The sequence below is a fragment of the Pelodiscus sinensis genome, chromosome 16, assembly GCF_049634645.1.
Source record: "Pelodiscus sinensis isolate JC-2024 chromosome 16, ASM4963464v1, whole genome shotgun sequence".
NCBI classification, from domain to species: Eukaryota; Metazoa; Chordata; order Testudines; family Trionychidae; genus Pelodiscus; species Pelodiscus sinensis.
This window is the reverse complement of record NC_134726.1, coordinates 22546043-22569184: the sequence shown is the minus strand read 5'-3', so window position 1 is coordinate 22569184 and position 23142 is coordinate 22546043. Positions and strand designations below refer to the sequence as shown.

General features: G+C 42.3%; 1 protein-coding gene across 7 annotated transcripts in view; it reads right to left on the bottom strand.

The window, feature by feature from the left end:
• The window catches only part of VWA3A (von Willebrand factor A domain containing 3A), a 75282-nt gene that overhangs the window by 6812 nt on the left and 45328 nt on the right, over window positions 1-23142 (bottom strand). For all 7 annotated transcript variants that reach the window (XR_012896157.1, XM_025185042.2, XM_025185041.2 and 4 more), the window contains 13 exons: window positions 20621-20695; window positions 18913-19057; window positions 18071-18266; window positions 17252-17322; window positions 14360-14518; window positions 12688-12778; window positions 11642-11752; window positions 11020-11117; window positions 10700-10852; window positions 9968-10076; window positions 4623-4767; window positions 2113-2257; window positions 864-1015 (listed from right to left, as the gene is read on the bottom strand). Coding sequence is in view for 6 of the 7 variants with exons in the window: in XM_025185042.2 (XP_025040827.2) it covers window positions 864-1015; window positions 2113-2257; window positions 4623-4767; window positions 9968-10076; window positions 10700-10852; window positions 11020-11117; window positions 11642-11752; window positions 12688-12778; window positions 14360-14518; window positions 17252-17322; window positions 18071-18266; window positions 18913-19057; window positions 20621-20695 (1650 nt within the window). In the remaining variant the exon portion in view is untranslated. The remainder of the gene's footprint in view (window positions 1-863; window positions 1016-2112; window positions 2258-4622; window positions 4768-9967; window positions 10077-10699; window positions 10853-11019; window positions 11118-11641; window positions 11753-12687; window positions 12779-14359; window positions 14519-17251; window positions 17323-18070; window positions 18267-18912; window positions 19058-20620; window positions 20696-23142) is intronic.

Genomic DNA, 23142 nt, shown 5'->3' with positions numbered 1-23142 from the left:
CTTAGCTGCTTGACCTAGGTTAGTCCTGAAGGACACATAGAGCTCGCTGATTATAGACGTCTTTATTTCTTTTTGAAACCTAAAACTAACTCATTTGTGAGTCTGCTTGCTTGCTTTCACCTTATAAGTAACTCTCCAATTTCTTTTTGCTACCTAATAAATCTTCATATAGTTTACTATAGAAATAATTTCCAGTACTGTGGGTGTCACAATTAAAGCGCAATTGACCTGGTCTGAGGTAAAGAGGAATAACTTGAATATTATTATGTGTAGTGTAAAGGGGCAACTATCACAGAACTATGATCACATGAGTGGCAAGACAGACCAGAGCATGCAAAGAGTCTGTCTGTGACTTCATTGAAAACTCTTAAAGCAGAAGTGGGGAACCTTTTGTGGGTCAGGGACCGCAGACCCACAGAAAAATCAGTCGGGGGCCATGCACAACTGAGAAGCAAAGTGAGAAGTCCTTGACTGAGAAGGAGAAAGACACTTACCAGATTCCCATTGCACACCAGAGCCTCGGGGGGCCCAGGCTAGTAGATTTTGTGTGCTCCAGCCCTGTAGGTGAGTGGCAGGGGAGCTGGAGTGCCAGCATGGGCTCCCCAATGCTGAGCTTTGGGGGCTGGATCCAGACCCAGGCCTGAGGTTCCCCACCCTTGTCTTAAAGTATCTGAGGAGTTTGCAGTGGGCTGGTGAAATCTAAGTTTAGGTGAAACCAATTAGGAGTTTGTGCCCTGGTTTTTAACCATCTACCCTGAGGGTGATACTCATGCTCTTGGGTTACCGTTGGAAGTACTTCAATGACAATACCTTAAATTAGTAATTGTAATGAATTGCATACTCTTCTGCAAAATAATATATACCTGTCTGAACAATTAAAAGAAATTGTGTGGATTTTAATCATTTGTTTTTTTCTAATCTTTTCAACTTCTTTTAGAATCAGATTGCAGCTCGTGTCTGGCTTTCCATCTGTCAGAACATACAGTGCTTCTACATCTTGAAAAGAGAAAGCTTTCTGAAAAAGCAGAAAATGAATGTAAACATCAGGGTACCATAAACAGCATTTTCATGTCTTTATTGTAATGTTTTCTAAATCCTGTTCACTTAGGTAACCACAAACAGATCATATCAAAATTCTTGGAATACAAATTACTGTATTGGACATGAAAAGAATCTTAGGGTACATCTAGACTGTGTTGCTCTTTTGCAATACTGGAAGCTGCCGGGGGGTGTTAAAGCTGTGACTTGGTGGGCAGGTTGGAGACAGGGACGGGCCTGCGGCCACATTGGGGGATGGCTGCTTGGGTGGCCGCTCTGGCGTGCCATAGGTTGCTGAACCCTGACTCAGAGGCTTATGTCCTGCTTAAAGTGTCAAACAAGGAGCCCAAGATTGGAGAACTCAGCAAGGCCAAGGATCACACTAAACGGTAAGATCTGCATCCTATTTTATTTATTAATGAAGCTGCTGAAAGTAGGACTATTCTTGACTTTAAAAAGCATAACCAGCACGCTAACCAGTAAATAGAAGTGAATAAGTTAATTCTTGGCATGCTACTTCTGGAAGGTTGCTGACCCCTGCCTTAGAATCATGAACTCTATGATTTCATGATCATTTTCACCCAAGCTGCCTTCCACTTTCAGATTTTCAACCAGTTCCTCCCTATTTGTTAAATAGGGTTTTGGATAACTCAGGAAACTACAGACCAGTCAGTTTCACTTCTGTGCCAGGGAAGATAATGGAGCAAATAATTAAGGAATTCATCTGCAAACAAGTGTAAGATAATAAGGTAACAGCTAATAGCCAGCATGGATTTGTAAAGAACAAATCATGTCAAACCAATCTAATCGCTTTCTTTGATAGGACAACATGTCCTGTGAATAAGGTTCTTGTGACGGTTCCAAACTTCTCGGAACTTTGGGATGAGGACTGGATCCAAATATTGTGGCTTGATTCCGAGATCTGCTCTGTATATTTTATATTTTTTAAAAGTTTCATGCAAAAATGGTACTTAACTGACATTACTGCTGGAAAATATTTTGGCTATGCGGAACAAAGTTTTTATTATCATAACACACATTACTTTGCCACAATATGATATACAGTCAACTAACCTGCAAAGCCTTAAGGGTACATGTATTACCATAAGCTTGAAATTTTGACACCCATTGTACAGCATCATGACATGTTTCATCAGTAGCTTCTACAAGACACTCCTGCCACGTATCTATATCTTCTGCAAATTTCAGTAGGTTAAAACTGACAAAAAACATGTTATTCTGTTAGAAACGACAATGCCAATATCAGCTTCCTAATAGATAATTACATTTTAGCGTCAAATGTCTGTACCTATGATGTGTTCTGTTTTCTATATTTAGGTTAAGTTTGGGAGGAATAATATTCTTGTGGTTAAGGCTCTGGACTGGGTTTGAGGAGACCCTGGGTTCAGGTCCTATTTCCATCACAGACTCAAGATATGACCTTGGGTAAATTACTTGTTTTCATACTTTAGTTCCCCCTGCCTATAAAATGTATATATGCGGGTATGTTACAACTTTATCTCTCATTTGCTGTCTTTTCTATTTAGACTGTATGCATGTTAGGGCAGGTATAATCTCTTACAATGTTTGCAAAGTGTCCAGCGGCTTCTAGCTGCTACTGTACTACAAATAAATAATAAGAAACTGGAAGTTCATTCAACCTGAGTAGTTCTTACACATTACTGCTACCGTCAGTCCCCAATGCCTGCCATCCTGTTTGCCCTATAGGTTTCGCAGCTGATGATAGCTATCATTTGGGCAGCTCTTTATTGAGTTGAACTTGCTGTGCACATGCTTGCCACAGAGTCTTGGTGGGTGCTCCATTCTCTCTCTTCTGAGTCCTGTGATTTTCCTCCCATAAGAGAATAGTTCAGAGTACTTATTCAAACAGTGCCCACTGAAAGATTGCAAACTAACTAGACGTAGGGTACGTCTAGACTACATGCCTCTGTCGCCAGAGGCATGTAGATTAGGCTACCAGACATAGAAAAATGAAGCGGCGATTTAAATAATCGCCGCTTCATTTAAATTTACATGGCTGCCGCGCTGAGCCGACAAACAGCTGATCAGCTGTTTGTTGGCTCAGCACGATAGTCTGGACGCGCGGGTGGCGACATCAAAGGTATTTGTCGACCACCCAGGTATACCTCATCCCAGGAGGCATACCTGGGTGGTCGACAAATACCTCTGATGTTGCCACCCGTGAGTCCAGACTATCGCGCTGAGCCAACAAACAGCTGATCAGCTGTTTGTCGGCTCAGCGCGGCAGCCATGTAAATTTAAATGAAGCGGCGATTATTTAAATCGCCGCTTCATTTTTCTATGTCTGATAGCCTAATCTACATGCCTCTGGCGACAGAGGCATGTAGTCTAGACGTACCCTCTGTCTATTCTGAGGTGAAGGCCCTTCCCTCATGTTAGCATGGCTTTGAAAAGTAATGCCTATGCATGTTCTGTATACTCAGACCTGATTAACCTCTATTATGTGAATGGGTGATTTTTTAAAAAAAAGTTTGGCTAAATCAAGATTTTTGATCAAATTATATTTGCAAACAAAAGATCCTGAGGGGCAAAACTATTTTGCATAAGAGGAGAAATGGTCTGAGGTAAAAAGATGAAATTCAATAAGGACCAATGCAAAGTACTCCACTTAGGAAGGAACAATCAGTTTCACACATACAAAGTGGGAAATGACTGTCTAAGAAGGAGTACTGCAGAAAGAGATCAAAGGTCACAGCGGACAACAATCTAAAAATGAGTCAATAGTGTGTCACTGTTGCAAAAAAAGCAAAACATAATTCTGGAATGCATTAACAGGAGTGTTGTAATGAAGATATGAGAAGTCATTCTTTTGCTCTCTTCTGTGCTGATTAGGCCTCAACAGAGTATTGTGTTGAGTTCTGAGCACCAAATTTCAAGAAAAATGTGAAAAAACTGGGGAAGGTTCAGAGAAGAGCAATAAAAATTATTGAAGGCCTAGAAAACATGACCTGTGAGGGAAGACTGAAAGAACTGGGTTTGTTTAGTTTGGAAAAGAGAAGACTGAGAGGGGACATGATTATAGCTTTCAAGTATTTAAGAGGGTGTTGCAAGGAGGAGGGAGACAAATTATTCTCCTCAATTCTTGATGATAGGATAAGTATCAATGGGTTTAAATTGCAGCATGGGAGGTTTAAGTTACACATTAGAAAAAAAGCTTCCTGTCAGGATAGGTAAATAGTAGAATAAATTGCCTAGGGAGGTTGTGGAGTGTCCAACACTGGAGATATTTAAGAGCAAGTTACACAAATATCTGTCAGGGATGGTCTAGATGGTGCTTGGTTCTGCTGTGAGTGCAGGGGTCTGGACTTAATGACCTCTTAAGGTCCCTTCCAGTTCTCTGTTTCTATGTTATTTCAAATAAACGAGATTCAAATAATCAAGGCTGTCCTTTTAAAAGATATAAGATTTAAGAGGTGCTTACTAGTTTAAAAAATAAACTGTGTTCTGTACTAGTTCCTAATAACTGTTATTGCCCCTTTTAATACCATTTAATTAGCTATTTAGCAACGTACAACTTTTAGTCATCATCTTTTCACACATACCTAGCATTATTCTTTCTTAGCTGTTCCCAGATGAGGGATGTAAGCTCTTTTGTGACCTGTTGCAAATAAGGATCCATGGAACCAGATGTATCAATCAAGATGCATACTTTGGTCTCCAAAATGGTGCCAAATAATCGCCGGCTTCCTAGTACAGAACATGAGATTGAGAGTACAGTAACAGTTCATAGACTCATTTTATAAACATATCTTTCAACTGAGCTTATCAGTACAACTTTCCATTGTTTGTAGCATGGCTGAAATTGTGTTGGGCCTAGGATTTTAGAAGGAGAAGGTGGATGAGGTGTATCTTGTATTGAGTGAACTCCTGTTTGTGAAAGTGACAAGCTTTTGAGCTACACAGAGCTCTTATTCAGGTCTGGGGAAAGCATTTATGATATGTCTACACTGCAATTAATAACCTGGAGTTTTCACATGCCAACTGACTCTGGTTTGTGCAGCTTAGAGTATAGGGGCTATTTAATTGCTGTGTAGACAGGCTGATGGCTGGGCTATGGGATGCTGCAAGATGAGAGAGTCCTAGAGCTCAGGCTGCTGCCTGAGAGAGTAAAAACATGTATACCTCAATTAAATAGCCTTTAGCCTGAGCCCACAAGCCTAAGTCAGTGGGCACAGGCCAGACAAAGATTTCTAATTGCAGTGTAACCATCTCTCAGAGTATCACAGTTAAATACAAGGTGGAACAAATTGTTTTGCATACAGAGGTAACATTGCTTCTAAGGGATCACTCGGGCGGAGGATATAATAGGCCAGGAGACTCAGCCTCCCCTGGACTCCTAGCTATGGGCTTTGTAGCATACCATAGCCCAGCCATCAGTCTGTCTACACAGCAATTAAATAGCCCCTATACTCTGTGCAGGGTCTGGGGTGGCTGAAGAGGTGATATATGCTACCACCTTCTCAGTTGCCCTGGAACATGGCATGGCAAAAGCTTCTTTTTTGGACAGCTTGGATTGGGGAGGGGAGGCACAGTGCGGTGCAGCTGGCCTGTGACTCTGGGCGGAGAGCTCAGGGCTTCAGCCAACTGGAAGCGCCTACAGGTAAGAGGTTGGGGGGTTCTTGAGGATCCAATTATGATGGTGAAGGGGGCTTGAGGCTTCCTCTGTTGTGGGGGGCTTGGTGCTCCTCCTGGTTGGAGGATGAGGGGTCGTGCAGCTCTGGTTGACTCGGGGCTCCTCTGGCGCAGAGGGAGAGGCTTAGGGCTCTGGCTGCGGGGGTGATGTCCTGGTATTCCTCTGGCTGGGGGCGGAGAAGGCTGGTGCCAGGGTTAGCCTCCCTGAAAGGGGGCTCCACCCACTGCCTAAGGGGCTATATGAGGTGAAGTGGCCCATTGTGACTGGACAAAGAAGAGGAGTTAGTGGGTTACACATTATTATAATACTCCCATATATCTAGTGTCTTTAAGACACTTTTTTACCATCTAGCAAAATTATGAATTTAAGCTCCTAGGCTCATCTTTGAAGATGTTGTACAGGTCAAAGGGCAGTTGTACACTACATACCTTTAATCAGTATAACTTTGTTCACCCCACTGAGTAATGTAGTTATACTGATCTAACCCCCCTCTGTAGATAGCACTTTGTCAGCAGGAAACTTCTCCTTCTGACATAGTTACCTCCTCTTTATGAGGTAGATGAACTATGCTGATGATAGAAGCTCCCCCTTAGGTGTAGCAGGGTCTTCACTAAAATGCTACTGCGGTGTAGCTGTGCTGCTATATAGCTGTACACGAAACCCAGAGTTAATCAGTATGGACACTGAACTATTCTTTCACCCTTAAAATGGGCCCTCTCAGTCAGGATTGAGGCACATTAGCAGTGGTGGATTTGGGGAAGCTTGCACGGCTGCAGATAGTAATCTACATGCTCTATTTCCAGGAACATCATCCCGGTATGCTTCACAAACATTAAAACATGTGTGAGCAGGTCTCTATGTGCTCCATGACAAGCAGGATCTAAATTCAAGCACGAGGTGGTAGACTGGAAATTCCACTGTGACTGTTTAATTTTTTGAGGTGTTTAAACAATAAACATCAATTGCACAAGCAATACAGTAGACCGTGTGTGATTTCTGACAGTAAATTGAATATATTTGACACTATTTCTACATCTTCAATTTTCAGCATTGACTTTGGGGGAGTGGGAGTAGTTGATAATTGCATTTAAAGTCAGATGGGAAAAATTAACCTTTTGGAAGCTAGATAAGGGAAATAAAGACTTCTGGCACTTGAGGAGGCATGACAAGCTATGTGGACTTGTGGAATAAGCACATTAAATAGATGTTTTTGCTAAAATAATCAACGGTGAAATATTTAGTGTTGTTATTTAAGCTCTTATAGCAGCACACCAACTATGCTGTAATTAAGGTTTAGAACTGCTTTTGATTTAAAGACAGACTCTTCTAAATGCCACATACCGTATTTTCCGGTGTATAAGACGACTTTTTATACTAAAAAACATCCCCCCAAAATTGGGGGTCGTCTTATACGCTGGGTATAAACATACAGGCAGTCCCCGACTTGCAGGTACGAACGGGGCTTTTCTCGCCCCGGAGGACACGGACTGCAGAACCTCGCAGTCCCGCCGCCCGTGTACTCCGGGGCGAGAAAAGCTGCTCCGCGTCTCCCTGGTCTGCAGACCAGGAAGACGCGGAGCAAAGCCGCGGAGGGGCTCCGGCAGCGGGGCAGCCAAGGCGCGCCTGGGCTGCCCGAGCCCCTCCGCAGCTTTGCAAAGCCTCGGGGGAAGCCGGCAGCGGGACAGCCCAGACGCGCCGCGGCTGTCCCACTGCCGGCGTCCTCAGAGGCTTTGCTCCCAGTGTCCCTGGTCTGCTGGGGACCGTCTCCAGCAGACGAGGGACACCGGGAGCAAAGCCACAGCCACGGCGGGGTCCCGCGCCTCTGAGGCTTTGCCAGAGCAAAGCCTCAGAAGCGTGGCACCCCGCCGCCGCTTCAGCTTTGCTCCCAGTGCCCCATGTCTGCTGGGGACCGTCTCCAGCAGACCACAGACACCGGGAGCAAAGCCGGGGAGGCAGAGGGGTCCCACGCCTCTGAGGCTTTGCCAGAGCAAAGCCTCAGAGGCGCGGCACCCCGTTGCTGCTGCAGCTTTGCTCCCTGTGTCCCTGGTCTGCTGGGGGGGAGGGCGCAGCTAGTGCGCCCCCCCCCCAGCAGACCAGGCTTTTGTTGTGGACCCTGGGGCAGAGCAGCTGGGGCACTGCCAGTTGGCCTCTTAAGGGGGGGTAGTCTTATACGGCGAGTATAGGCGAAAACCTATGTTTTAACTAGAAAATTAGGGGGTCGTCTTATACGCCCAGTCGCCTTATACGCCGGAAAATACGGTAGTTGCATGGATTGCTTCAAAATCTTTGGGTTTTAGGTTAATACTCTATTTAGATTAACAGGGGCAGTTCCTGCCACTCAAAACTATTGTTTCAAGCTCTTTGCAGACTCTGGAAGAGAATATTGCATGCCAAGTTTGCACTTAGGGTATCTGCACTCTGCAAATAAAAATCTGCAGCTGGCCCATGCCAGCTGACTCAAGATCTGGGTGCTCAAGCTTGTAAGGCTGTTTCATTGCAATGTAGACTTCTGGGTTTGGGCTGGAGCCTGGACTCTATGGTCTTGCAAGTTGAGAGGGTCCCAGAGCCAGAGGTGAAAGTAACTTACATTTCTTATAGGTACGGTCGAATCATACACACAGAAAGGGAGAAGAAGCTCAGAGCAGAAGGCTGGGGGTTGGGGTTTGAGATATAATGCCTGTAAGAAATGTAAGTGTGGGATGGAGCAGAAGGGGCTCAGAGCAGGGGGTTAGGGTGTGTGTGTGGGGGGGGCCTCTGAGAAGGGGGTGCTGGAGTCAGGGCAGAGGGATAGCAATGTGGGAGGTGCAATAATCAGGATTGGGAGTATGGGGGCTCAGGGCAGCGGGTTGGGGTGTATGTGGGTGCAGGAGGGCAGGGGGTTATGGGTCAGAGGGCACCAGAAGCCCCCTCCAGATTCATATTAGGACGATGCTTGCTCTTCCCCTTCCTGTCACTTTCAGGGAGTAAGAGGAATGCACACAGCTCCTCTGCTCCCTTCCCGGTCTAGCCAGCGAGGAACAGGAATCCATGCATGTGTCAACCCTCCCTAAATGGTGCCCTAGGCATTGAGGAGGACTCGCAGCTGGGGCAGTCCTGGACTAAGGGGTCACGCCCCCAGTCAGCCCCTTTCATCTGGGTGGCTGCCTACTGCTTAATGTGGCAACTTGAAGGCGAGCCCTGTGAGCCCGGCTGGGAGCACACCGTGTCTCCTGCTGCTGCAAAGTGCCCAGCTGGCTGGTGCACATTTTTGTTAGAGTGGCGCACTGAGGTGCACCTCCTTACTTCCACCTCTGCTCAGAGCGCAAGTTCCATCCTGAGCCCAGAAGCCTACACTGCTATGAAACAGCCCTGCACCCTGAGCTCTACGAGTCCGAGTCAGAGGGCACAGGCCAACTGTGGGTTTTTCACTGCAGTGTACACTAGGCTTGCTGATGGCGGGAGCAAAGCCAGCAGTTGCTCCGAGGCCCAGCGATTCAAAGAGACACGGGGCTCCTGGCTGCCACTGCTGCTATATAGAGCTGTGTGGCTCAGAGGGCTGGGGATGCCAGAGAGGCATGCCACACTCTCATGGGTTCCCAATCTGGGGGATGTGAAGAAATTCCAGGGGCGGGGGGGTGGCGGGGCGCGAGGCAACCCAGCCCTCCCCCCGTAAACTTCTCCCTCCTAAGTTTTGCTGCTATTTTTGTCTTTCGGCCCGTCATTTCTTTTTTTTATTTTTTTGCTCAATAAGTTTTTGCTGCTGGGGGTGGGGGGATGGGGGGGGTTTATCAAAAATGGGGCATGATGCCAAAAAGTTTGGGAACCACTGTTCTAGATGACAATGAGGGCTGGCTGCTCTGGCCCCACCCCTTTTGGGAGCTTGGAGCCAGCCCCTTGCCCACCTTGCCTAAAGGCCTGTGGAGGCTACTGGCTCCCCTGCTGTATGCAGTATGCTCCATTCTTAGTTCATGTTTCAAGGTTTTCTCTACCGACATGAGGACTCTACTATAAACTTTAAAATGAATGTTTAGATTCTGGAGTACAAGTCTGCATCAAGAAGAGGACAAAGGAGTGGATACTTCAGCAAACTGTGCAGCTACATATTCTTGGAATAATAGATACTCTACTTCCTTATTCAGATCTAATGTTTACAATTCTTTCCAAATTTTAGGCCAATAGAAGGAGCAGGCAAGAGGAAATATTCTAATCATGCTTGGATTACACTTGCACAACCATCGATTATAACCTTATCCCTATCCCAGAGGTAAAGCTTACCTGAAAGAAGCCACTGTATTCTTCCTATATAGCAATGTAACACCCTCTCCATTTGTTCAACATAGTCTTCTAGTTCCTTAGGCTGAAACTGTAGGTGTTTCACAATACCCTAGAACAATTTATACCATTTGTAGAAGAATGGCTTATTTCAGCAGATATGTATCATGATGACATGTTAGTCTGTATGGCTGCTCAGGGACATGAATATTACCAACTCTAACATCCACGATAATGGCTGAAGGCAATGATGTAGGAGTGCTCCTATACTAGATTTTTGGTGGTGGTTGTAGGTTTAACCGAATTAAGAAAACCTGGCTTTGGTAAAGTAAGAATATTATAGAATTTGACTGGATCCATTTATTTCTTGCATTTTTGTGGTATCACTTTTGTTAGGTGACAGACAATTTTTCCTTACTGAATTATCTCTACTTTGACTAATTACATGGAAATGTTTATAGCCTGAACCAAATCCATCAGTTTCTACTCACACACAACTCTTTCTGATTTTAGGAAGAAATATAGTTGAGTAAGAACAGATAGATTTGGCTCTTTCTTTCCTTTTCTTTCAGAATGCAGGGGCAGAAGAGATCTTAATTTAGAAATAGTCTAGAAATATGAAGGGCATGCATATATTTGTACAGTTGTACTGTATATTACCCACAGTAATTTTAAATAATATAGAAAACCATGTTATGATATTCACAAGGGTTCATAATATCTCCATCAACTTACATTGATTTCTACGCTGGGGAAGATGTCACAATATTTTGCTGACACTTTCTTGCGCAAAGACGCCACCATTTTCTTCTGGTGAACACAGTTGGGACCAAACATCATTCTGGGCAACTCTAACTTCAACTTTTTTATACTGTACTTGTTCAACCACTTTTAACAGAGAAAATTGCATACTTTGTTAATATTTGATGTCATAACTAATTAAGTTAAGACAAATACCATTTTGTATGTGGTTTAAGTCACATATATTAATTTTCAAAGTTAATTACTGTTAAGTGGCATAATAAAAATAGTAACATAAATAAATAACTGAATACCTCTTTGCTTGAACATATTTCCTCTTCCTTTGGCAGTATAGCAAAAGGAACAGGCCTCTTCACACTCTTTTTTGTTGGATACTTTCTGTAAACTGCACCTAGCAAGAGCAGAAAAAAGTGAAATTAGACAGTCTGGGTGAATCATGGCCACACTGAATTCAATCTGCTATTTTCTGTACTTGGCATTATATATATGTCTAAGACTATTTAAAACACTTTGTATATAAAAATATCACTTCTCTTTTAAACAATGCATTTGTTGTGGAGCAATTCAAACATTTCCACCTGGGCTTATACTGCAATTATATTACTATTGATTTATAGTATCTTTGACCAGATAATTTCAAATAACTTTGAAAAGGTGGGTAAATGTCATTCCATTAAGTGTTCATATACTGAATTTAGGTGGAAAGAAGTGATTTGTCCAAAATCATGCAGGAAATCAGTAAGTGTATACTGGTTGTATGGATCACCATTTGACAAACCACTTTCCACACATTTCCCCAACAAACTTCATTATTTATCAGTGAAAAGCTTGCTGGTGTTTAGAGAATTAATATCTAAGTAGTTTTGTATGTAAAAAAGACCACATTTTTAGCTGTCATAAGCTGAGAGCACTTACCCACATTTTTCCCCTTGTCAATATAAAATACTGAGAGAGAAATCTGTGGCTGTTTTCTTGCTTTATGTTTCTTCTTCCCAGAGGCCTGAGGCCATTCTTTTATTGTCTGAGCTACAACATAAAAGTAAATATTGTATTGTTTCAGATAGGACAATCATGTTGGCCTTGGCAATTTTACTCAACTGTACTACTCATTTCATAATTTTACATTACCACAGATTGAAATACCTAAAATATTTTATATGTAGATAAAAATGGTCCAATATTATAAATTCAGTCATGCTCTCCATATGAAAGTGGGGATCAACAAGACACTAATAAACAGGTAAAATGAACAGATTTATGCATCTGACATTGAGAGATTAATACAGGGCTGGGCAAGATGCAGCCCAGGGGTTGGATCCAGCCCACCTATCACTTTGATCCAGCCTGCGGACTGTATCTGGCCACTTTCTGAATTTCCGGGCTCAGGTAGCAAGATCCTATTTAAATGGCTCACAGCTCCTGGTTGTGGTGCCACCCTGTCAGTGAGTCTTTTAAATAGCTGCAGCAACCCTGAGCAGTTGTCAGGCAATGTGGTAGCGGCAGAGCCCAGAGCCCTTTGCTGAGTTTTTTAATTCAAAGCCTCCAGGCACAGATAAATTAGAGTAGGCTAGTCCCCAGCCCCGCCCCTTCTGCCCAGCCTATATCTTCTGTGACCACATAGCAAAATTCAGTAAGTAGCCTCCCTTCAAAAATTATTGCCCACCCTGGATTAATACTGCTGTCATTGGGGAAGGGCAAGTAACAATACATATTACTACTCACTGGCTGAGCCTTCAAGGAAATGATGAATATGAATTTACAACCAAATCAATTCTGATTTTCTAAACGGAAATAGCTTTACTGTGAAAACTAGACTCATGTTTCCTAACAGTCAAAGCTGTCTGGTCAATATATGTATAAGCAAGGTTCTAGAAAAGTGTTTACAAAGATAAATACACTTGTTCTAATATAACTATTCCAATGGCTTTAGACATAAGATTATGAACTTTATCTATACATACGTGGTGGGATTTCTGCTTTGGCACTAGTTGGACGCCATATCAGAGCTCTTAATGCAACATTTTTCTCCCTCTCGTGACTGTCTTTAATATTCTAAAAGCACAAATAACGTGTGAATTTTCTACAAATTTCCTTTTGATTGTATCTTGTTACAGAATTATCATACTCAATACATTAGAGATGATTTTCTATCTTCTTTCTTTCCCTCTTTTACTCTGGTGCCCATGACAAACATGCAGATTAGTTTTAGCACAGAGTAACTTTCAAGTGCATCTCACCCCAAAACTGTGCCTTATTTTCCTGCCGAACTCCTATGGGCTTCACAGCAGGGTGAGATGTTTGCTATAACACCAAATGTACTGGGAACATTCTGGAGCAAATGACATAACAAACCTGATCATCTCTAGCTAACATACTCAAATTAACAGATGAAAGAAATATTAAAGGATCACTAGACTTCTATGGAGAATTCCATACAAGATTTTCTCATCTCTAAGGGTACATCTACACTGCAGGCTAAAGTCGAGTTAAGCTACGCAACTTCAGCTGCGTTAATTGCGTAGCTGAAGTCAAAGTACCTTAACTTGGCTTTAGGTGCTTTCTACACAGCAGGAAGTCGTAGGAAGAACACTCTTCCTTTGACTTCCCTTACTCCTTGTCAAATGAGGATTACAGAAGTCGGAGTAAGAAGCCTGTTATTTTGAAATTCTTTTGAAATAACAGGCTTGCTGAGTAGATGTGCACTCGGTTATTTTGAAATAAGCGTGCAGTGTAGACATAGCCTAAGTGTACAACAAAATACTTCATACTCATATATTGCATTATGCATTTGTTCTGTGTATTTGTTGTGATATTTGGCAAAAATGGTCTTGGAAAATTTATAATGGAACAATTGTTGAGATTATCTATTGAGATTATTTCAAATAAACAGAAATGCATTTTAGAGAAAGTTCTCCCCAGTTCACACATTAATTCAGTAGTCTGAATGAGACACCTATTTATAAGGTCAGCATTGACCACGTGTATGAATTAGATATTCAAACCCATTTTGAAACTTGCCCAGATCCATATACATTTAAAAATAATAAGTAAAAAATTTAATAATAAAAGGAACTCATGGAGGCAGCATGTTTTATAGGAATAGGCAAAGGGACAGAAGGCAAGAGATCCTGAATTTTAATTGTGGCTCTGATACTGACTTATCATGTGACCTTGGGAAAGTCACCTCACTGCTTCAATCTCATTTGCAAAATGAAGATAAAATATATTGCAGTGTTTCTCATAAGTCACCACACAAGGAACTGCAAAACTGGATACTCAGAAATGACTAAAACAAAACAGAAGCAACAGAGATTTGTATTCACTACCTTTGCATATACGTACTTCGGTGCAGTTTCCTAGGGCAGGAGATTGCATTACAAGTGTGATCTCTAGAACCACCCTGCAGGAATCACTATACTTATTAGAGGATTACTTACTGGCAATGGCTATGTAGCACTCAATGTTAAGTGCTGTATAATTGCTTAGTATTATTATCATATTTTACCAAAAAGATATTCCCTGAAATTTCCATCTTAAGCACTTTTCTCTTTCAAGGGGCAGCATCTGACCTCTTGTATGTTGTCACTAAAGCAGATTTCATCTTTAAAATATGAGTAATAAATGAAACCAAACCATTCTAGCCAGAGTGAGAGCTGTAGGTTTAGGAGGCACCAATTTCTGTGCTTTAACTGGCTCTTTTTTCAAAAGCATCTTTAAGTCTTCTTCTGGGATAAACTGATTAACCAACTGAGTTCCTGAACGCTGCTTTAAGGATTCCACCAGCAAGGCACACTGTAATGAAAATTCAGATTGTTGCTTTACTTAACAGTTCTTTTGCAGTCAATTTAAGTAAACATTTTAAAAGGCCACCTTAATATTCAATATTTGTAACAGAGCAACATCTACCTGTCCCAGTCAGGACTGGAGCCCTAGTATGCTATGCACTGCACAAATAAAAAAAAATCCTTGGCATGAAGAGTATACAATCTGATTTAAAACAAGCTGAAACAAGTGGGTGTAAACAAACAGGAAGGAGTAGGAGAGAGGGGATAAAGCCAACAATAAATTGTTTTACAGAGATTAGCTATGTGAACACTAGATGCTTAATTTTAAAAAAAAAAGATACAAGCAATAAATAAGACACGTGTTGTAAAATCCTGCTAAATATCTATCCAGTTTAATTTGCCTGAATGATAAAGATCTCAGCATACAATATACCTTCCTCAGGATTTTCCATATATTACAAATTCAGCTTTCAAACCAGATATAACCTAACTGACTGTACTCTTAAACATTTTAAATCTAGCAACCTTGGGAAACGATGCGTGCTGTCTTAAAGAATTTTTCAGACCATGCCTAAGCGCTAGGTGGAGTTGGGGAGGGAGAGAAGATATGTTAGGAGGATGGATACTTACCTGGAACCCCACTCTCAGAGGCACACATGGCTTCACACCCACTGCCTCTACCGCTCAATGTTCCTGCACATTTTTTTCCGTGTTATGTGCACTAAGGATTGTGCAGATATGCACCAGCACAAGAAACACATGCTGCCAGCTGTGGGTGCTATGAGCCTTCTGCTAATCAGCTTTGTGGTATTTGATCTCTCCTGGGTGGCCACCTGAGCACTCAGCTTAAACCGAACACTGCCGCTGCTCCCAGGCATGGACCCATGCTGCTATGGGAGCGGCAGGGGAAAAGCCTCCAGAGAAGCACTTCGCTGCACTGCTGTTTCCTCAGCTCAGGGGGGAGGGATAAGCAGTAGCATGGAGACCTGCTTCTTCCACCCCTGCCTAGATCTGAACCATGGTGTTCCCAGATAAGGGACACCCGGATTAAGGAGGTTCAGGTGTATTACATCTGTGACAGTTGGAGCAACTGCATCTGTATTCCCTCTCCTACTCTAGGCTTTTTGGCTCCTCAGCCACAACATCTCTCCGGGGAGATCCAGGTGGTGCCTTTTTGGAGTGTTACAAGAGGAGTGAATTTACCTAATCAACCCCTCTGTTCCTAGTTCCTGGAGAGCTTTGGCCCAGTGTTACCTCTAATTTTTTTCCATCCAGGAGCAGAATACATTTTGTTATGTGCACCAAGGCATGTGCAGATATGTTCCACCAGTAGAAACACATGCTGCTAGCTTGGGTGCTCTGCAAATCAGCTGGGTGGCACCTGAATCTCTCCTGGGTGGCTGCCCAAGTGCTCAACTTACAGGGAACGTTGGCTGTGGCCACCTTCTACTAGGGAATTATATACAATTGCAGATTCACAATGATATATAGACTTAATACAGTACAGTAATAGCTCACAAAGATATTGCAAGAAATTGCCTCACAACATTACCTAGTTTATTAGAAATGTATCTAAAAGTTGAAACTGTAAAATAAATGGGTAAATCATTATCTCCTCTTTGGTTCAATATGCTTACTCAACAGATATGAAGGAAACAAATGGTAAACAAAACACTCGTTATGAAGTGAGGAAAAATGGTAGCAAAGCATATCAGAAATGTTTTAGATAATATGTTAATTACAGGAATAAAATGGATAGTATGTTCTGTCTGATTAGTTTTATTGCATCTCTGCTTAGTTGAGGGGGCAGAATTTCCAGGGAGATGACGTGGGAGTAGATTTTTAAACCTCTACCTCAAGGTGTCTTGTTTTAACATTAGTCAGAACCACCATTTTCAAGAGAAATGAGCATGTCATATGCCTTACATTATGTTGAATGTAATCTGAGAACAAATCAAATGTCCATTTTAGTTGTATATAAATTATTCCATATTTTATAGCTTATTTTATAAGTAAAACTAGTGGCAATTCAAAATCAACCCGGACATAGTCAATTTTTATTACTTGTATTACAGCAATACCTGACAAGGAAGAACTAGTTCCTTCCACAAAGAATTTACAATCTACATGGACAAGACAGATAAATGTGGGCATGGAAACTGGCATAGAGAGATCAAATGATCTGCCAACACATCATACAACAGGACAAAGGCAAAGAGGGAAATGAAATCCAGGTCTTCTGATTCACAATTTCAATGCTTTATTCACAAAACTAGACTACACAGCAGAGTTCTGACTATTTTGTGTACATTCACCAATAAAAAAGATTCCACAGGGCAAATTATGCCCGCGTTATATTTGTTATTAACATTTGGGTTGTTCAGAAATAATTGAGGGCAAAATCTGGAATCTTTATTACTGGTGATATGCAAACTCTCATAGCCTGGCTGGGTTTACAGAACTGGCAAATAAAAAGAACATCCTTTTACTTATAAAAGTCATCTTGTTTGATATGGAATCATTGAAACACAAACATGGAACACCACAAGGCCATTTTTATAGTTGCTTTCCAGAGCAGAACTCTATTTTTACTTTTAACATTATTTTGCATTATTCTAAAAAATGCATTATCTTATACAATGTTTTGATTTTGTAGCCAACAGCCTGTACACCATCAGCTGAACAAATGCTGCAGAGCTATTTTCTAAAGAAAATTTAAAATGGTATTTTTAAAGCATACCTTTTGGGAATAATTGACTGCTTTTTCCATTTCAGACACAATGATACTGATATCATCACTTTCATAAATTCCTGGTAATTAAACATATGCTTATCAATAGGTAATTATTTTAAAGAAAGCATATTTCAATTTGCAGAGCACACAAAAATAATCAATAGAAAAAAAACAAAAAGGGCTAGATATAATTTAGCCTGTGCATCATTAATAATTAAAACCTTCAAAATGTTTGTTTGTAGAAATGCCTATCTGGAGCTGACTTATGATTACATTAGTTTCTAATTAGATTCTAAAACATTAAAGTGCAGATATCCTGTAGCATTACTCTTTTATATTGCAGTAGCTAGACCTAAAAGCCTTAATCGAAGAGCCGTCTATTTCATTACCACTATACATTGTCTTAAGGGAAAGCTATTTGTTACAAGAAAATAATAATACTGGTTGAACCTCTTTAGTTCAGAACTCTCTGGTCCAGAAACATCCAACATTCAGAATGATTTTAGGTAGCCGGATGTGCACTTTTCAAGGGCATGGTCAAGTTTCCCACGGTCCCATAAAGTTTGTTTACAGCCACCAGTCGTCGCTTTCGGTGTTTTGTACTATCATTTAGCTCTTATTTACACCTAAATGTCCTCTAACAGCCCACTAAGCAGTTGGTGATGCTGCTAGACAATACTGACCTTCCATGGTCGGGAAAATTCTCTCATACAGAATCGGTCAGGTTCCAATGGTGCTGGACTAGACAGGTTCAACTTGTAGTGCATGTAATAGTGGATTGCTGACTTGCCAAATAGAAAAGGAATGTAGTAAGATGGAACATACCTGTTTCTCCAAACCAATGAAACCTTCCATTGACAGCGTGCGCTAGTTCTCTAAATGTGTTGGCAGTCTCATGTGGACTGGCATAGCGGGATGGAATAATGCCACTGGAGTCAAAACCATGTACACTGAACAGACAGACATGCAGCTGCAAATCACAGCCTCCACAGACATCTGCCACATACGCACTAACAGCATGCTATAAGACAAAAAGAAAGGCTACCACCTCAAACTTTAAAAGATTTTCACTATTTTATTGACTTACAAGGCCAGATCTCCAGCTGGTGTAAATCAAGATCATTCCACTGAAGTCACTATATCATTTCATACCAACTGAGGATCTGACCCTCAGAACTTAACTTTATGTAAATATACTCTTGACTAGAGTTAGCTACAGAACTGGTGAGAGACTTCTTATAATTTAAATCCTTTTCTATCTGCAGAAGAATATGTTGCCTGACTGAATGGGGAGTGAATTGTTGTCTTCTCCTGCAAATGTGGTGTGGATGGGTTAATCAGAAGTTGCCAGATAGAGGCAGGAGTGGACAAGGCCTATAACTAGAAAGGGAATCTACAGTGCCAATGACTGTGGAGGAGTGGCTCACACAAAAACATCCAAAATCTTTTAAGATTAACCAAGGAATATTTCTTGCCTTGAGTTATATAAGAATGAATAATTTCAGAAAGTGAAGTCACAGATACTGGTATGGTCAATGGGGTTATGTAAATGAAAGACAGGTGTTCTATAACCAAAATACAGGAGGCAGTTGAAAAAAGTTTGAGATTATTTCTGAATAAGCAATAAATATTTAAAAAGAACATGCAAATTTTGTATTGATACCCACCATCTCCTGGTCAGGAACTCCAGTGATAAGTAGATAAAGTCCTTGAGATACAAGTTTGTCTTTATCTTTGAAGTCTATTTCCACTGCTCTTCTTAGAGCACTCATGAAATTTCTACTGCCTTTGCTCTGAAGGCTCAACACCCATCTACAAGGAGAGTTTTACAAAATATCAGAATGCACAGACTATGCATTAGAAATATTTTGCTATAGGAAGCAATAAAAAGCACTAAGCCCACTGTCTCAACTAAAATCTCATGGTGATGCACTGGAAAACAAAAACATCTCTTAAATGATCCTGCAGGCAGGGGGCTGTTCCAGCACAGCTGGACCCACCAGTCCATGGACAGGGGGAGCTCCAACCTTGCTGGGCCCAATGCACTGCGGGCTATTCTGGCCAGGCCAGCCCAGGCCAGGTTGAGCCTACTGTGGATGGGGGCTTCTCAGGCCAGGTCTGCCAAATTGCAGTGCAGATGGGAGCTGTCATAATCAGGAGTGCTGGCTAGCACTTGGTGACTAAGGGGCTAACTCTATACCTAGCCAGGTATCGGGTGGTCAGCCAATAACAATGCAGGCAGGAATTTCAAACTGGAAAAGAGGAGTTTTTTTCCCTCTGTTCTTTGTCTGAGAGGAGAGCGGTTTCTTCCAAGACTGAGGGAGATGGGAAACATTTTTCTCTCCAAAAAAGGACTCCTTACAATGTGCAAGTAGGGAAAAGTTTAGATAGTCTATCAGGATTTGTTGTTTTCTTGTTTGGGGATTTGGAAGCAATGTCTGAGCTGTTAATTGGGGGGGAGGGTTGTAACTAAGTTTTAGCTTTACTATGCTTGCAACTGTAGTTTGGTTCTGATAATAAATGATTGTTCCTTTTTCTAATTGGTTGATTTTTGCGTCCTGGAAGGTCTGTCTGTGTGTATCTGCATGCCTGACTGAAGGGTCCAACACCATAGACTGCAGCTTGTTTTTCTCTTTTCAAGCTCTTTTGGGGAAAAGAGCTTGGGGTATCCTTGGGGTTGGTTTCAAGTGTCCACTCCTGTTTGTGGATTCAAAAGCACTTGATGGTGGCAGCGGATTCCCCAAACTCTGCGTATTAGGATTTTGGGGGAAAGTTTTCGTACCAGAGCCTGTACAGGCAAAGTTTTGGAGTGCTCTTGTGGGCCCTCACTTCTGCAATCGTTATGCCAGAGTGGGGAACAGCCTTGGCAGGGGCATTACTTTGATTGGGCCCACCATGCTGCACTGTGGTGGGCCTAGCCAGGCTGGAGCACCCTCAGCCCATGGGACGATGCAGTGTGCCTGAGCAGATCGCCGGTAAATCCGGTTGTATCCCTTCTGCACAGGATTAATGAGGATATAATTTGGCACCAGAGTGCTGCTTGTATATAAGGAAAGAAAGAAACCAGACTGACTTTCAGCTATCAGGTTGAATCTGAAGGTTTGGCAGTTATTTTAAAAACACCTTTATACTTATAAATGAAGCACATAAGATATGGAAATAATTTCAATGCACTAAATATTAAATGTTATTATGCTGTTTTCATAAGTCATTTTTCAGAGCAGAACTACACATACTATAGTGCATCACAGCATAAAATAATAAACTTTATAAATCTGTAACATTGTTCACTGTTCCGGTTAAACCTGGTTCTATGCTACATTCAAGCACTTTCACTAAATTCATAAATATAAGCAAGTTATAGTTTGATTATACCTCCAGGCACTTTGTAAATTTTCTGGATTTGAAGGAACCATTTCTGGTTTCCAAGACTTGATGTCACTTCCAAACCTTTGGAGAAAACAAAAGAGTGATTATTTTTTCAAATTTTAGTTCATAAGGCTACAGAGCAAACTCCTTAAATAAAATCTAGCTTTACTGATTTTTGTCACTGAACATCAGTTTCTGTTTCTAATCATAGATCATTTCACACCTTCCTGTGTATTAAGGAATGTTAACATTGTTGAATGCTAGGAAAAATACTATTCAGAGTTCACACACTATTATGTTTATGTCTAATGTCAATTGCAAGAAGGATTCTGCAGTGGAGCGGCTCAAAAAATCCAATTATTTTTTTAAACATGATGTTGTTGATACTTGAATTTTGCAACTGTTTTCAATACTATACAGGTTGAACCTCTCTAGTCTGGCACCCTCAGGACCTGATCAGTGCTGAACCAGAGAATTTGCTGAACCATGGGAGGTCAATATTATCTAGCAGTATTACCAATACTTCCACTGCTTACTGGGCTCTTAGGAAACATTTAGGGGTAAATTAGAGCTAAACAACAGCAAGAACATTGAGATCCAGGACTGATGGCTATAAACAAACTTTACGGGACTGCGAGAAACTTGGCCACACCCATAAGAAGTGGACATCCGGCTAACTAAAATCATGCTGGACCATGTATGTTGCCAGAGAAGGTCAAACTAGACCATGTATGTTGCTGGACCAGAGAGGTTCAACCTATAATATGCACAGGATTTGTCATCTAGGACAGTGGTTCTCAAACTGCAGTCCGTGGATCACTAGTAGTCTGTGGCTGCCTTCCAGGTGGTCTGCAGCTTGAGCTCAGCTCCCCCGCTTCCACCCTCTTTTTCCCTTCCCACAGCAAGGAGCCCACACTGGCGCTCCAGCCTTGCGCCCCCCCCCCCCCCACTGTGAGGTTGAAGCACCAGCGCTGGTTTCCCTCAGGGTGCGGGTGGAAGAAGGAGCTCTGAGCCTCCCCACTGGATCTGCCTCATGAGAAAGAAGCAGAGCGGAGCCAGAAGCAGCTTCACGCGCTACCCTGCTGCTCCTCCTCCCCTTCCCCTGGTTGGGGAAACAGCAGTTGACTGATGCACTGCCTGAAGGCATTCCCCACGCTCCCACTAGCCAGAATCTGGTCAAAGGAAGCAAAAAGAGGTCGTGCCTGAGACATGATGCCTGCAAGCAGCATGAGGTGTGAAAGTAAGTAAGTATCTTCCCGCCCCCTTATGCCCAGATCCCTTACCCCTAGCCTGTTCCTGCACCCTCCCCCCGGCCAGACTCCTTCTTCCTGTACCCTCCCCTTGCTCCTGCATCCTCTTCCTGGTCAGACACCTTTCCCCCAGCCCGCTCCTGCACCCTCTCCCTTGGCCACAGACCCTACCCACAGCCTGCTCCTGCACCCTCCCTTGCTCCTGTACCCTCCCTCCTGGCCAGACACTTTACCCCAATCCTGCTCCTGCACACTCCCTCCTGGCCACACACTACACCTTCCTTTGCTCTTCCCCCTAACCCCTGGCCAGACACTCTTACTTCCAGCCTTCTCCTGCACCTGACCTCTCATCCAGACCTCGCACCCTCACCCCCTCTTGCACTCTACCTCTTGCCCAGATTCTGCACTCTCACCCCTATTCTACTCACTGGCAGCCATGTCACACACACTGAACCCCTAATTTTTGTCCCCACCCCAGAGCCGGAGGGGGGTCCACAAAATCCTCTAATCCCAAAATCGCAGATGAGTAAATCTGGCCCATGGGAAGCCCTGATCCTCAGTCCTCCCTGTCCCTTTTCTCTCACCATGGGGCTGGGGTGCCAGAGGAGTAAGGTGGTCTTAGTTGGGGGCCACATCAGTGAGTGTTGGGGGTTTTGAAAATTTGTTTTTTTAAACTTATCACTATTGTGGTCCCCAACTGATTTTTCTGTGGGTCAGTGGCCCCCGATCCAAAAAGGTTCCTCACACCTGTTTTAAATAAAGAAAATATTGAAACCTTTTGTGTTAGACATAAATTAATATTTTACTTTATTTAAAATGAGGTTTGATAAACTAATATGAGAAGTTACAGTGCTCAATGTATTTAATAATTTAATATTTCCTTTCTTACTGCTTAAATTAAACCATTCTCCCTAGCTGCAGCACAAGCAAAATGGCACAGGCATAACTATGTAATTAACAGCGAGTTTCCATTCGCAACTGGTGGTTGATGGAAAGGTTTGATTGAGCTAGGTGGGCGATGAGCCAAAAAGTTTGAGAACCACTGATCTAGGTTCACTGAAATGTGCAAAATCGTGCAGCATAAACATCATAAATTAGATTAAAATCCTTAATTAGCAGACTGGCCACTCTAGGTATCAATTGTTTAAATAGTGATAAGGGCAAATTAGGGTGGCTTTCACAGGCGATTCTTGTAATTATTCTATCACGAAAAGTTAAATACTGTAAAATATCATCTAAATCAGGTAAGACCTTGGCAATCTTCTGTAGTTAGTAAGC